We start from the raw sequence: 15,853 nt of genomic DNA, 5'->3' as shown, positions 1-15,853 counted from the left end.
TCCCACCCGCCCCTTGAAATTTAAAAAGAAAGTGAAGGAAGGAGTGGTTTGATAGCAAGGTACCTGAAATTGGTCCACAGCTGTTTCTTTCACCTTTTCTTTACCCGCCACCCAGAAAAATATGAGAATTGATGATAGATGTTGCAGATTTATCTGAAGCAACCAGGAGCTGCCAGGAAGATCATTCTGGAGGTGATGAGATTCTGCTCGCACAGTAAAAACTGCCAAGGAAGTTCCTTCCAGAAAACAAAGGGATCAGTTCAGGGCTGATCCTTTACCCTTTTTACTGCAGCCCTGCTTGAGCCAAATGGTTATGAAGGGACTCCTGTAAGCCAGGGAAGCATTTGGTCTGCTCCATGGCATGAGTGAGCACAAGTCAAGACTTACTGTGGTGACTGTGATGCAAAGTAGAAACCAGAGAGAGGTTCTGATGCCCTTCATTGTAACAGAGTTTTACTTCCAGAAGAGACCCTGTAGATCTCAGCAGGTTTGGGCAGCAGATTTCCCAGGCCAGTAAATAGTTATAAAAGTAGTATGTATTTTTCTTCTGTGGCTCTTAAAAGACTTTGCAGGGAGGTCAGTGTCGTGCTTCCAGTGGTGCAGAAGAGCAGAGATGTCCCCTATAAGGTCGCTGTGCCTCACAACAGAAATCTCGGTAGGAGCTCCTTCTCTGCTCCCTGTCTGGGCTTTGGGCCGCTAAAAGACACCACCCAAGGGTATTTATTTGTGGCTGATAACTGTGGTTATTTTTTGGAATGCCTCCTTCCAGGTTTTTCGGTCCTGAACCAGAATTTTGGCAGGGGGAGTCAACAGGAGATGATTTGCTTGGAAATAATGTGCTGCCTAGGCAGAGCAGTTGCTGATGTCGTGGGTGCTCTGATTAGCTGGGCAGGGACTGACATAGTCACGCTGAACTTTAAGAAGGTCTTTGGGAACTGGTCCATGTTTTTCCCCTTGTCTGATGATGCAGAGTGAATGCTTCATCTGAAGTGGTATGTTTTCCCTGGCACGCCTATACCGGTTTTAGCTGAGCCATCCGTGATTCCCCCTGTGGCTTTAATTACGGCGCTGCCTCTAGTTGTCATCTCTCTTTACACCTTCTACTTACACCACACAGGGACTTAAAGGCTTGTATATGCATAGTAACGGTTCCAGGAGATGAAATGCTGCTGTATAAATAAAGCATTCATCACACCTGCAAGGGAGGCTTGAATAAAATCCCACATAGTTTTACTGCATGAGCAATGAAAGATCAGAAATGACAAATGGGTTGACAAATGGTGTGCAGTGCATAAATAGCATTATTTATTTGCTCAGTCGTGTCGGAGTGAGTGAGATGAGGCTTGCTGGTGTTTTGAGAGAGTTGCCAGAGCATTTGTAAAGGCAGAGGCTGCAGGATCAAGCCCCAGCCCCTGGCACTAGCAGGTGGGTAGCCATTAGCTGGAAAACCAAGCACCTTTTTTCCCAGGCTGCATGGTTGCAGGGAGTGACACTTCGGATGAGACTGGTTGGGACAGAGGAAATTTCCTAGCTGGTCAATATTTTATGGTTTGCCTGTTCACACTGAACTTTCTCAGCCCTGTCTATATGTCTGTACTGGCTAATTCATTACAATGGCTATTGGCTGTTTATATGTGCCACTTCAAAAAGCCTGGAGTAAGATAAAGTCTGTCAAAAGCACAGATGAGGAAAACCCTCATCTTCTCAACATTTGGATGAGAATTGGCTTTCAATAGATGCCCTGAGAAAAAGGAGGAAGAATTTGGATGCCACCTGTATCTTAAAAGGCAATTCTTGTTTACACTAACAAAGAGGATAAAATGCTGTCTCTCACCTATTCTTTTACTGCATTCAGGATTAGAAGTAATGAATATATGGAGAGTTCCGTTGACCCCGAAGGTGAGTTGAGTTGTCCTCACTCCAACTGCTCACTCTCCAGCACGTGAGATCTGTTCTCCACTGCCCCTTGTTACAGCCAGGCTGCAGTATGGACTACCAAAGTACTGCAGGATTTTAAGTCACCATTCAGAAAAAAAGTAGAGCCCCTTGCAAAGAGAAGAGGCTTGGACTTCACCATCGTAAGGGTACTCTGCTACAGGCTGGGAACTAAGCCTTTACAGCCATCTAAGGAATCAAATCCAGTTCTTTCAGATCCACAGAACAAACTCTGCGGTAGTGAATTGCTGCCGAGGGCAGGGATGAAGTAGCTGCAAGCATCATCAGACCAGTATGCTTGGCACTAATGGTTCTGACGGCATGCAGGCTTCAGAGCTTCTTGTGATTTCAAAGTCTGGGCGGTGTTACGGCATTATTAGCAGCTACTTGCTGTGAGTTGCTGAGCTGATGCAGGGGCCCCGGTGTCACATGGCTGGGGGAATTGCTTCTTGGTGCGTGGCTGTCACCTCTGTACCCATGCCTTTGTGTCCTGGAAAGAAAAGGGAGCTTTATAAATATAAATGTCAGTAGGGCACATGTGGAATTGGATGTGTCAAAACATCCAGTAGCAACTTCAGGGTCACAAGCATCCAGCAGAGAGTTCAGTAGGGCCAAAAGCCAGTTGGCATGTTACCCTTGGCTGGGAAACACAGCGTGAGTCGGTGTGTTCAGAAGTCATTTTCCGGTCGTGGTGCCAGTGCTGAAAAGCTGCTCAAGCCATGGCCTCTGCTCAGCAAGGGACACTTTTTGGGTTTTCGCCCTCGCTAGGGAGAAATTTTCCCATTACCTCACCAAAGTTTGTCTGAGCATCCACAGTCAGTTCAGTGAAAGTCCAGAGAGTCTGGACAGCTGGTAAGTGTTTTTGTCTGGCTCCTTGCAGTTCAAGTGCTTGCTTTCATTGCTTGTACAAAGCTGGGGACAGATTTTTCTCCTCAAAACTGGATCTTTTGGTAAGTCAGAGCAGAGGAGCTGTTTGTTTGAGGGCAGGAGGAGGGCAAGACGAGCATATTAAGGGGAGGGTGGTTAGGATGTAGCATGTGGCTGATAATCCTGTAGAGAAGTTACATCCGCAGTTACAGTGGATGAGTGTGGGTCACGTTGTATGGCATGGTCCTTTCTACCAATCTTTTCCAATCTTTTCAAACCTTAATATTCAAGGCAGACTTTGGGTGGATGGTTTGGGGGAGTCTTTCTGGTGGCATGAACTGCTGGTGAAACTCTTTACGTATTTTCTTAGTAGCCTTGACTGTGCACTCCTGCTGTCCAGCTCAGACCCTGTTAATGGTCTGTGATGCCTGTAAAGGACTGTTCACCCTCTGAATTTCCTAGGATGTGGATCATGCCTGTGGGCAGCTATAAGGCCAGCAGCATGTCTGGGTTTGTTTGTTTTTGTTTTTTTTTCCAGGAACAGGTTGTTTTTTCACTTGTTGCAGTAAAGTGAATAGTTGATGCCTTCCTCCTGGCAGTGCTGAAGTCCTCATGACTTAGCCCGTGATGTGGTTGGGAATAGACCATGTTGCTCAGGTGTGCAGTAGGTCTCCTAAGATAACAGGGTAGGTATCAGAGGCTGTGCTCCTCTCCACCCTGGTGATAGGTGTCAGAGAGAGCTAAGGGTACCCCAAGGAGCATTAATGCATGAAAATATCCTTCATCTTCTTATCCTTCAAATGCAGGGAGGAGGAATGTGATAGTGGGAGCTGTGCTCTCTTGGGAAACTCCACTGACAAATCTGAGGGCTTTGCATGGCAGAAACAGTGCAGCTCCCTGTCATAAAATGGAGAATTTTATTTGCTTTTATTAAGTAACAGAAGCTTAATTAAGTTTCTCCTGAATGTAATAAAACAATACAGCTGAATGTAGGTCAGTCGCAAGTAATTGTTTCACTGCTTTAGCAGCTGTTTAACTAATGCTCGAGTGTTAAATAGGAATGCTGATATTTTATTTCCTTTTTTTTTTTTTTTTCCTCTCTGTTTTAGAAGGGGCTAAGTGGTCTCTTTCTCAGGGGACTGTGAGGTTAGCCTTGGCCCTTTGAACCTAATTAATCAATGGCGAGGCTCTTCCAGGGCTGGCTGTGGAATGCTCTTTAATTGCTCACTTGTGCAGTCATTTGTTTTGTTTAACCTTCGAGGGATTAAACTCGGTTATAAAGGTCCTTGCTTCTGTTGTAGAACAACTCCAGCCATGCAACAGTAGGCTCTCCACTTGATTCCCAAGCCCCCCGGGGATGCAGCAGGGAGAACAGGAGGGACAGCTCTCCCTGCTCCCCTTTCCACTCTGCTTGGACACACTGGCATTTTTGTGGGTCCCCGCATCACTGCCAGTGAGCTTGCCAGGGTGTGCTCTTGGCAAAGGGAGGATCATTAGCTGTTAATATAACCCAAGAATTCTCCAGATATCTCCCTCGTTTTCTTTCATTCGATGTGAAACTTTAGAGACAGAAACTTTAATGATTTTCTGTGTGTGTGTGTAATCCTGTATGCTCCGCTGGGACCCCTCTGGCATCCCCTGTCTCAGAACAGCTGTCAAGCAGCTCAGATGCTTTTCCAAACTGCCACTCTCCAAAAATATTTCCTTCTCTTCTCAAGTATGGAATTTCGCCCTTGAGTCAGAGAGTCTGTCCAAGGCAATGGTGGGTTTCAGTGACAAAGTTAAAGCTGCCCAAAACATTAGGGCCAGAATAAAATCTTTTAAACCAGCTGGGGTGGTGACCAGGGCTGTGAATTTCCAGCTACAGTGAGATTCTGCTTTCTCTTTCAGCCCCAGTGAATTGTTTTGAGACACTGTGTTTCTTGTAATGCTTGCCATTAACATTCAAAAGAAACCTAGATCATTTTAACATGTTTCAAAAAGGGATGTTAAAATTTATCTTCCTTTTTATTAGATCCACTGCAGCAAGGCACCCAGTGGCTTTAGAAATGTAAGTAATGAAAAGCAGAGAACAAATGTTAACTATAGAAATGATTTATGGAGACATCTGATGAATTTATCCTGCATCTTTACCCTTTCATCCATCTCCCTGGACTTCAGCTAGTATGTCTGAGCAGCATCAGTCACATATTTTAAAGCTGGCTTGCCAGAGACATGCTCCATGCTCTGGAATGTGGATTTCCCAGTTTTTGCCCCACCTAAGGCTCCCATACAATCCTGTGCAGGCTTTTTTTTTTCCCCTCTTCTTTTTTTTTCTCTCCCAACAGAACTTTCTGGGTTGGATTACCAAAGTAGGCACTCCGTGACACAGCCTGCTGCCTGAAAAATGCTTAATAGGTGTCAGCTTCAGCTGCTCCTCATGAGAATTGAGGAGTCCCAGGCCGTGCTCGAACAGCTGGGCCTTTTTGTAGCTCCTCTAGGAAGAACTGAGCTCTTTGGAAAAATCCAGCCCTGGTGGGAGGCAGAGGCTTTCTGGAAAACTTGGCCTTTGAGTTTAGCTTCCTCAAAGGAAGCTGTCTTACGTACAGTGAGTTTAATTCTTTAATTCTCAGGCGGGCTCTGTGTTATGAAATAGTGAATCCTCTACTAACAAAGTATTTTCCACATCGTCACAAAGAAGACTTGAGGTTTTGCAGAAGCCCTGTTCCTCTGTTCCTACCAGCTGTTGTTGTGCAGATGTTCAGAGGCCCTTTTCCTATCAGACTTTGTTTCAAAGGAGTTTTTTTTGCCAAATCTCTGTTTTTAAAACATATGTTTTAAAGGCGGATAAGGTATGTAATGATCAAGTAGTGTCCCTTTCGGAATGGTGACCAGATAGGGTGAGGTGGGAGAAGAGCTGGTGGGCATATATAGCTGATAAGAGATAGGCTGATGGATGAATGTGCTGAGAACTGCCCTGGGGAAGGACAAGTGTGGAAGGAACGCGGGAATGAGAAGGTAGAGGTGTGTGATCAGACTTGCCCCAGTTCAGTGCTTTCTCACAGTGTGAGAAACCCTCTCTGGAGCTGCTGGACTAAAGTTTTAAAAATGCTTCCTTCCATCCCTTCCTGTGTTGCTGCATGCAGACACAAAATGTTCAGTGCTATGTTTAGACATTTTGAGCAACTTCACAATGGCATTTTCAATACATTTGATATTTGGCTTTTTTTTTTCCCCCCTTACCATTTACTTCTGAATATGCTTTGGTTGGGCAATGCAAAGCTGGGAAGCGTATGAAGGTTTTGTGACACTGTGATTTCTCTGGAGCTTAGAATCAAAGTGCAGACTGCCTTTATTCAAGCTTTGGGCTGAAGATCAAAGAGGCAGCATTGGTTGTGTTGGAATAAAATGAAAAAAGAAATCACTTTTGAATATTGAATAACATACTTAGTTCATTTCAGGATTATTTTTTGAGAAAATTTGGGTTGTTTCTGATTATTATTTGTGTTGCTTTAATGCCTGAGGCACAGAGAGGGCCAAGTCTCCTTTGCACGAGGTGCTATACCAAATCAGGGGCCATGAACAGATGCTGTATTAATAGCACACGATGTGGCAGGCTGTTTGAGGCTGTGTGTTTGCTCACTAATACTATCTTTTTGTCTGAACTGCTTTAGCCACAGTGCTAAAGTCACAACCTGTCACATGTTGATCCTGTGTGTCATTCGGTCAGGAAGCTTAGTGTATGCTGGTGCCTCCTTCCCTCCCCCCCACCAAGAGGCTGAGGGCCAATTGCCACCTTAACTAAAATCAGAGATGTTGCTCTGGGTGCCTTTGGATCACTCTTTAGTTCATCAGGGAGTTGCCCAGCCTCGACCTTCTGTGCTGTTGGGACGTGTTCATTTTTGTTTCATTCAGTTATTATGTCAAATTTGAGATGGAGTGCAGTACAAATTATTTTGGCCCCAAACCTTTCTTTAACCCTGTTTGTAGAGGTGAAAGGCTAATACGTTAAACCTGCCAGCCCATGCATACAGATTACTTTGGCCCCTTTAGAGATAATATTCTCTGATTTCAGTTTTATCTTTTGCAGGAACTGTTGAGTGGCTGGGATGGGGGCACTGGGTGGTGACAGTAAATGGCAGCAGTAACGTGACAATTAGCGAAGGGGCATGCAGTGGAAGTAATGACAGATTTTCCTTTGAAAACAGGGTGGAATATTTATTTATGATTTTTTTGTTAATATATTTAAAATGTTTCTTAATGTTCACGTTCAGATTTGCTTCCTGCTCAGCCAGTTCTGAGCAGCAGGCTTGTACCTCACGGTGCTACAGGGCTGCAGCACCTTGGTGCCAGGCAGAGCATCGCTCCCTGTGCTGCAGGCTCAGTGTACAGGCAGGTTATGGTAGACTGAGGGTCTGAACACACTTCAGAGCTGTTGTAGAGAAAATAGCCCATTGCAACTGGCTCTGGCTATCCCAGCTCTGGGTAGCTGTGCCAAAGAAGAAAAAATGGGCTTTAACTCACATTGACTTTACTTGTGTTAAAATGGCAGTGGAGACAAAGTAATGTGGAGTGCCAGCTGAAATTCAGCCCAGATCTCCTTTAGCCTTTAATTTGACCTCCTAGCCCAAATTAAAAACCAGATTGTTTTCTGTTCACAGTTATTTTAAGTAGTGTTAAGTCTGCCTAAACCAATGAGCCTTTTATTGGTTGGTTTGTTTTAGGTGTTTGCTCTCCTCTCCAGATACCTTGACAGTGTTTCGTAAAGTGGTTTTTTATTAGGCTGCTACAGAAGTTTATGGAGTTGGAAGAGCTAGAGTACCTGTAAAAGGGCAGATGTAGTTCTTTAAAAGATGAGCTTTACAGTCCTAAGGCCTGGCTGGTGTGGTGTTTAGCCCTGAGGACCATCCAGTAGTGTTAGCCTACATTGCAAACCTGGCCTTGCTTGTGCTCTCAGCTCCCTGCAGCTGGAGCAACACCATGACTGCTTGAGATGTGCTCAGTGCAGATCTGTTTTCCACGCTGACCCAAAATTTTTGTCCAAATATACCCAATGGCTCAGGCAGGTTATAGTTCTGTTGTTCTTTCTCTGAGGACGAGAGTCTCTTTTACCAGGGTTGTGTTCAGGTTTCCTGTAGCTGCAGGGGTGCTGTACCCTGGCACGTTGGCACAAGGCTCTTGGCAGGTTCACCTGTTGCCCTGCACATTGATTGCCTTTGGGGATTTCACCTCCTCTCCTCACTGTGACAATTGCAAAGAGATGGGGGAAAAGAAATCCAAGGAAACTATAAAATATAAGAGACATTACATGACGAAGTACAGAGGAAAAAGCTTTTGTTGCTTGGGGGAACTCTTGTTTGGAGGTTGATGATGAATCACATCATCCCGACTGGCAGGTCCTGCCCTAGACCTCAGATTACTGGCCTGGGGAGTCCCTTGCAGTTGAGCCATGTCCAGGGGTGCCCCAAATTTCTATTAAAACTCTTACATCTTGTGAATTTGCTGTTAAATGCCTCTTGTTAAATTTTAAGGGCCTTATCAATGAGTTGAAACAGTGCAATTACTTTTTTTGGTTTTTCTGCGTAAAACCGGTGTTTAATTTATTTCCAGGACCTGTTTTCCTTCTTGCTCCCAGGCTCTCCATAACATATCAAGGTAGTCCCTTTGGTGACCTTTACAGTTCATATTCGGTTTGGCTCTGCAAGATTTTTCTGGTGTTTTGCTGGCTGGGGTTCTGGGGTGGTTTTGGTGGCTTGTTTTTCTTCAATTTTCCTATGTTCAATATAAAATAACAACAACGGGAATGGAATAGGTTGGAGCTATAGAGAGAGGACTCTTTTTCCCATCAAACTTTGTAAGATTTTACCATAATCATAGCAGTTTAAATGTATCTCGTTGGCATATCTGCACAGAGGCACTCGGTGAGGCTGCAATTAGAGTGCTCTGCCTCATCTTGTATTAGTTTGATCACATAAGAAGCAGCCTATCTGACAGGTCTAGCACCTGGATAATTAAAACCCGTCAATAAAACAACAAAATGCACTGTGTAGTGGGACTCGTCTGTGCTAGCATTAAACACCGCAGATAATTATATCGCAGCAGAGGTTGGAAAGCCAGCCTCTCAGTGCTCTGAAAGATCAATAAAAAGGCCCATTCATAATGAAAAAAAATGCTAGAGAAACTGGATTTTCATCTCCCTGTCATTACATCCTTTGCTTTTAAGGTTTTGCAGAGGCAGAAAAAGATTCTGTTGAGGAATTCTTTGTTTCTGGAAGCTAAACAGGTGGAGAATTTAGCTTTGCTTTTGTGCAGCATATTACTAAAAGCAAATGTGCTGAACCAAAGTCTTTTCTTGGGGCTTACAGTTCTATTCTCCCCCCTCCACCCTCCACCGCCTCCCTTCTCTGCTTGCTTTTTATTGTTTTCCTTTCCCTCTTATTTGCAACCCATCACGTGAACTCCACTTTTGAGTGAAATTTCTCTTTGCTTCCTATTTACTTTCTCCAGGGCATTATTTTTTTAATTTTTTTTCTCTTGGCTCTTCCTAAAGGGTTGGTTTGGAAATATCATATATTGACAGGGGAGAGCACACTCCTGGCTGACTTATTTGCTGTGACAGCCTCTTTCTTAAAGCACTCATCCAGAGAGGAGATTTTTGTGTTCCAGGGAAGGAAAAGGATGTCTTGCAGCGTTGCCATGAAGGATAATGAATTAAGTCTGTCTGTTACTGTAAAACCATTAGAAAAGCATAATAGACCTTGAGAAAGAGGCTTAGATATTGATGTCTTGGCTATATTAGTGTGCCTGGGCACATGATGGCTGCCTTGTCTTTGCAGAAAAAAATGAAGTCCATGTAAAGTAGGTGTTTCAGCTGAGAGCAGTGAGAAAGAGTGCCTTGTTTTTCTGGCACCCGGTGCTCATCGTCACAGGTGAGTGGTTTGGTTGGCACATGTGGGCATTGAGAATCCCTTGCTGGAAGCTGCTGTAGGTGGAGGGTAGCACCAGCTATGAGCAGGGTGTGTTAGCAGAGCATGGGCCGGCTATGGCAGCTCAGTACGTGCTGCACAAATCTAAGTTCATGGATGTGAATTTTTCCAATCTTCAGGGCATTTAAGATCCTACTTTGGACCCTGACAGTCTGTGGATTCAGAGGAGGCAGGTGGCTTCCCCATTTGTAGTAGTTTCCACTGTGCCCTGTTCACAGGAGCTTCTGGTGTTGCAGAAGTTGTTGCTTCACCTGTGAAGGATAAGGAGAAGGAGGGTGTGTTGGGATGAAATGAGTGTTTGAGCCTCTAGGCTTGTTGTGGAGCTGTGCATGGATTCTGGTTTCTCTTCTCCTGATGTCCCTAGAACGACAGGTGCCAGCCTCCGTGGTTTGGGCACCTATTTTTATTGTCTGGGCCAAATGGTCCCCTCCTAGATGGGGAGCTGGAGGGCTTGCTGGTATTGCACCTGTGATGATTAATGCTGAAAGGTTTTTTGTTTGGGATTGATCTTTTATTTTGTGCTGCCTTTGCATTTTCATTCTGGCAAACATATTGCCCCAGACATGTCTAGGCTGATGTTGTTGACATGTCTATGCTATTAAAGTTTCTGGAAAGGCCTAAAATAAACTGCCAAGCTATTATTTTTTTCCTTTCTCTGTCTCTTGCTAAATATATTAACAATGTAAGCATTGAAAAAAAAAAAGTAAAGATATCATAGCAGGAATAAGCAGCTGTTTATGTCTAAATTATTGCTGCTTCGCTATCACAAGATGACCTTGTCACTTAAAAATCATAAAAATATTTCCAGGGAGAAGAAATGGAAGTTTGCTGAAGGGAAATGAAGTTTTGGTGTTGTTTTAAGTTAAAGTCTGAACAGAGAGTTGTAAGCAGAGCTGAGCCCTGCAGCTGATCCTGAACTCAAATCTTTCCTTCAGTCCCACTGCTATAAATGCAAAACAAAAGCCATATGAAATATTATTCCTGTTTCACATTTAAACTCCTGAAAGTCGTTTTCCACTGGAACTGGGAGAAGTTCTGTAAAAATAATCCATGTTTTCTGTTACAGTGTATTTTTTACACTGGATTGACACCTTGCTTCTAGGTTAAATACTTTTCCACATATCCGAGTGGAAAGACAAAATGGGGGTCTAAACAAGTAGGAAAAAATGCGGCTGGAAAGAATGCATAGGGACCACCACCTTTTCTTTCTTTCTTTCTTTCTTTCTTTAGTCTATTTTTTAATCTTGAGACTGCAACAATTTACACTTCTCCCAGTAGGGCGATTTTTCCTCTCTAAAACATAGATGTGAATAACATGAACTTATGTTTATGAGATGATGGATGCTTAAAGGCTGCCAAGCACCTTGGACTGACTTTTAGGAGGGTTTGGACTATTCTCTTTTCCTGAACATATAGGAACATGAAGGAATCGGTGTCTCAGGTCAGGCTGAAAATGCTGATCTTGGGTTATGCTTTGGTTTCTGGTCTCTTGGTTGGTCTTAGTGAGCTGTGTGGACACTCTTGGTTCAGGGAAAGTGTCCACAAATCCCAGCAGCAATCATGGAGGTGGCCCAAGACATGCAGAGGGTCTTTGAGAAGCAGTGTCTTTGCTCATGTGCTTGCACTTCCGGGCATAACAGGGAGAGGGGAATGCTGGCAGGTAGAAATAAGGGCTGCAAAATAAAACAAACCAACACACAGACACAAGAAAAAAGATGGCTATAAATTTCTTGTCAGATTTCATGATAAATGGCAACGAGGTGAACTAAAACCACTTGAGGGGCTACTTTAATTCTCCTATGTCTTCAGAACATTTGCCTTTAAAATGCTGGACAAGCTAATAAAATGGAAGCTGTTTTTTTAATCACATAAAATTGTCTATCTGGTCCCCTAAATTCCCAGATTCCTCCCACGGTGCTCTTGTTTGCTTGGCATCAGAGCATATGGAGAATGAGGAAATATAGCCCAAGAGGCCAGGGGGTTGCCTAGGAAAGTTGAAGCATGAGGGCAGTGCGGGGGAAGGAGACGGTGTTTTCTTTGAAGGAGCTGATGAAGAATCAGTGCTTAGAAATAAGAGGTGCTTGTGTAAAGGCAGTAATAAGAGATCTAGATGGGTGTGAAAAAGGTGACTGTAGTTTTCTGGGGTACAGTTGTGCTAAAGCCAGCAATGCAAGCAGTTCCTGCACTATTGGAGAGGAATCCAGCAGGATGCAGAGCTGCTGTTCCTACTGTATAGCTAAGGGAGCTGGGTGGTGTTTCTGTGATTGCCCAGTAGAGCAGACAGATTCATACTCAAGCTGGTGCACTGCTGGTTCTCACAGCAAATTGTACTTCTAGTAGTTAGCAAAGATCTTCCTTCAAGAAACGAGTAAAAAATTAAATGGAAAAAAAAATGAGGGGGAGGTGAGTGGGGTGGGCAATGGCAGACAGGACATGGCAGAAAAAAACCCCAAAAATAAAATAAAAAAGGATCCTTGCTGCATTTACTGTCAAGGTGAGTACCCAGCACTGAGCCTCATAACTTGCAGGAGTTTGAAGCAAGTATTACCAAGACCTGGGTGCCAAGAAATCCCAAGATTCCATGTAAAATCCTGTGATTTACAAGGAAGAGCTCATGGCCTGGTTTGCTGGCAATGGAGTATGGCATGAATACATTATGATTTTTCTCCCTGTCATTTTCAAGGCTACAGATTCATCATCTTTTACACATCTCCTTTCCTGTGTCACTTCTTGCATGTCACTTGGTGTCACCTGGGCCTTTAATCTGTCTGGAAAGAAATATGACAAAACTGAAGGGACCAAGAAGCTGTTGTGGAAGGGATTAAATATATGAGCAAAAGCAGAGCAACCAGAGCTTTAATGATGAGTGTTTTTTACCTCTTTCTCTCCTTAAAATTTGCATAGCCTGATGTCTGACAGTAATAGTTCATTGAACAGGCATTAGGTTTTTTCCTATGGTTTTTCGTGTAATTTGCCCTCATCCCTTAAGTGTGCTGGAAAGAGAAACCTGCATGTTTCACCCTGGGATGATAAAAGGAAGCTCAAAATGCCAAGTACCAGACACAGTTTGGCTGCCCATAGGAAAGGAGTGTGAAAAAGAGAGGAGGTTGAGTTCTTCTGGTTTTCATGTTGGCATTTTTTTGGTTGGTTGGTTGGTTTTGTTTGTGGTTTGTTTTTTTTTTTTGGTTTTGTTTTTTTTTAATATGAACCCTTTTTTAGTTAATTTTGTGAGGTACTGACACCACGTAGTATTTGAGATTTTATTTGGGAGTTTTTCATTAGGTTTTCTGTGTTTCTTCCTCAAGTTGGCACTGGTAATTTGATCTCACCTTCTTTGCAAGTTTCTGTGTTTGGTAGGTTTGCCATCCCCCATTCCAGAAATGTGTAGGGGAAGCTTCAAGATGTCCTAGAGTTGGGTGAAAAGATTTTGCATTTCTGTGCATCCCGAATTCCCCTTTCAGCCCCTTGTATCATGATGCTTTTAGTCTCTTCGGTGATACTGCAGAAGACAGCATGCATTTGAGGAGGTTAAAACTGGTGTTCACAGACAACTTTCTAGGTTGTTTTCACTTCTGATTTTTGTGTCCAGGTTCTTGCATTAAAAAAAGGCCCACAAGGGAAATGCTTGATCATTCAAAGCAAACGCTTTCATCACAGATGAACCCTAAATGTGTTTGTTCCTTCTCCCACCTCCAATTCCTCATAATTGTGGATCTTTACTCATGGTTTTGACAGGTATCTTTCATCCATTGCTGTTATTCCATGTAATGTGGCCAGTTCTGTCCCTTCAGCCAGGAAGACTATTGATTAGACCAGTGAGATTGCTTTTTGAAAGGCACATTTAGCCCAGTAAAGGATTTTTGTTGAAAGTGAAATTTTGGATGACGTTCAAAGCCTCTCCTGGAAAACTGCCCGCTGGCATGGTCCAAGCTACCTGTGATATCCCAGCATGGGTGAGGACAGTTATCTTTTTTGTTAAGAAAATAATTTTTACTATGTGTATAATAAAACCTAGTCACTTGCTGTGATAACTGTTGTCTTTCAGCTAGAAAACACGAGAATTTCCCAGCCCTCTGGATTATCTGGTATCCAGCAAAACAGCCTGATGAGCAAGCATATCAGCTCTTATTAATCTTTCCATAAAATTAAAGAAATTATGGAGCTTAAGGCAGTCGCTAATGAATCAATTTTAATTTATAGGCTCAAATAAAATCCGCATTAAGGCTGACAAACTGTAGCCTCAGGTAAAAACGAAGCATTTCCACTGCAGACCTAAATGAATTCTGTGCTGGATGTCACAGCTTCTGCCAGAAATCAGGAGGGTCAGGGGTCCTGTTTCACATCAGAGGAGGCAGAATCCTAAAGGAAGTAAATGCAGTGGTCTAGCCCTTAGGAGGTCTCTTTATGGCATGCAAAAGCAGAAAAATCAAAGACTAATTACATTTCTCTCTCTTTTTTTCTTTAAGCAAACAAAGAAGCGGAGGACTTTTCTCTGTAGAATCACTGTTTGCTAAATGCTTTTGCATCACTAAATTACATTCAAATTGTACATTAGGGGTGGTTGTCCCATGAAATCAGAGGCAAATGTGGGTTCCTACACATGCACGAGTCAATCAGTCACCCATGGACCTGTATATGTGCCTCAGGAAGAGCATCTTGCAGGACCCAATCTCTCTGTGTGTGCTCTTAACCTGAAAGAAGCTTGCTGCAGCAGGCAGGTTCACTTCCTTCTGTGTTTCTTCTTCACAGAGAACAGTGCTTGCTTTTTTGGAAAAAGTACCTCATTTCAGGAGATACATCCATGCCGGGCAGAATGATGGAATAAAACTTAGCCATTTGTGCTTAATGCATGGGTGTTGTCTTGTGAATGGTCAGACTGGGAAGTTTCCCTAGCAGGTCTTGCATGAAAAACATTATTTTGGTTTTTAGGCAGCTTATTTGGTGATTGCCCCCCCCCCTCTTCCCCCACTCAAGTGTTGCTGTTTTAGTCTTTGCTTTGGCTTAAGCAGTATTGTACAAGATAACTGGTTTTGTGGGAACACTTAATAAAAAGTGTTATAAAACATAAAATGATCGTTTTTTGCCACTGTTGTTTATGGCAGCTGGTGAGGGGCTGGGCATACCCTACAGTTGTTGGTTTAGTCCTTGCATTTTGTTTGGTGAGGATGCTGGCATTAAATATCTCCTGGAGGGGGAGGTGCCACCATGCCTCTTCTCTTTCGGTTATAAGCTGATGAAGATGTTTGCCATCAGCCTCTTCATGCTCACTGCTGAGCTGCCCCAGCTGATGATGAAGTCCTGGCTCCTGCACCTTTTTCATACTGGAGGGGCCACTCAGCTTCTTGACCTGTCCTTCTGTCTGGTCTGTTCTCTGACTCTCATCTTTATTGCTTTCCAGATGCAGTAATCGGACCCAGTGTGCAGTTGTTGCCGGCCCTGATGTGTTTCCAGACCCGTGCCCTGGGACGTACAAGTACCTGGAAGTGCAGTACGAGTGTGTCCCTTACAGTATGTATCTTCATATATTTGCACTTGTTTTTTTCAGTAGAGATTTGTTGTGGAGATTCAGCCAGCCTTGAGCTTGTCTCTTGTTGCTCAAGGGTGAGTAAAGCAGATCACGTGCATCATACGAGACTGAGCTGATAAGATATGAAAAATGGTTCTCTGTGCCAAGTTTGTGCCTAGGTTAAGGATATCCTAATAATGCCCTGTGTTGTACAGCATAACAGTGACATATCACCTGTTGGAAAACACTTGGGAAACCCCATTAGAGAAAGCAGACGAGAGGAGTGAAGCATTGTTGCTAGCTTACAGCTTCTCTTTACAGAGGTTTATGCTTGTAATCATACAGCAGTGTGCTTTGACTGACCTGTGTCCATGTAATTGTGGCATTTGATAAGTGCCTTCAATACAGTACTGTATCACCAAGGAGGTAGGAAGCTATTGTTTTGGGTAATTTGATGTTTGATGGTAGAAAAATACTAATTAATAAGCTTCCGAAGTTGTGAAGGGAAATTACAGGCAAGCCATTTAGAGTAGATTTTTGAGGGTAGAAAGCCAGTCATCTGAGATGACAGCAATATGTG

General features: G+C 43.4%; 1 protein-coding gene across 27 annotated transcripts in view; it reads left to right on the top strand.

Moving 5' to 3' along the window:
• The window catches only part of ADGRL3 (adhesion G protein-coupled receptor L3), a 492,720-nt gene that overhangs the window by 268,147 nt on the left and 208,720 nt on the right, over window positions 1-15,853 (top strand). For all 27 annotated transcript variants that reach the window (XM_042049541.1, XM_042049537.1, XM_042049521.1 and 24 more), the window contains one exon: window positions 15,166-15,275. In XM_042049541.1, the coding sequence (XP_041905475.1) occupies window positions 15,166-15,275 (110 nt within the window). The remainder of the gene's footprint in view (window positions 1-15,165; window positions 15,276-15,853) is intronic.

The sequence above is a fragment of the Corvus kubaryi genome, unplaced genomic scaffold, assembly GCF_017639235.1.
Source record: "Corvus kubaryi isolate FWS band 111438036 unplaced genomic scaffold, C.kubaryi_AGA036_p1.0 71, whole genome shotgun sequence".
Lineage (NCBI taxonomy): Eukaryota > Metazoa > Chordata > Aves > Passeriformes > Corvidae > Corvus > Corvus kubaryi.
This window is presented reverse-complemented; position numbering and strand designations above follow the sequence as displayed.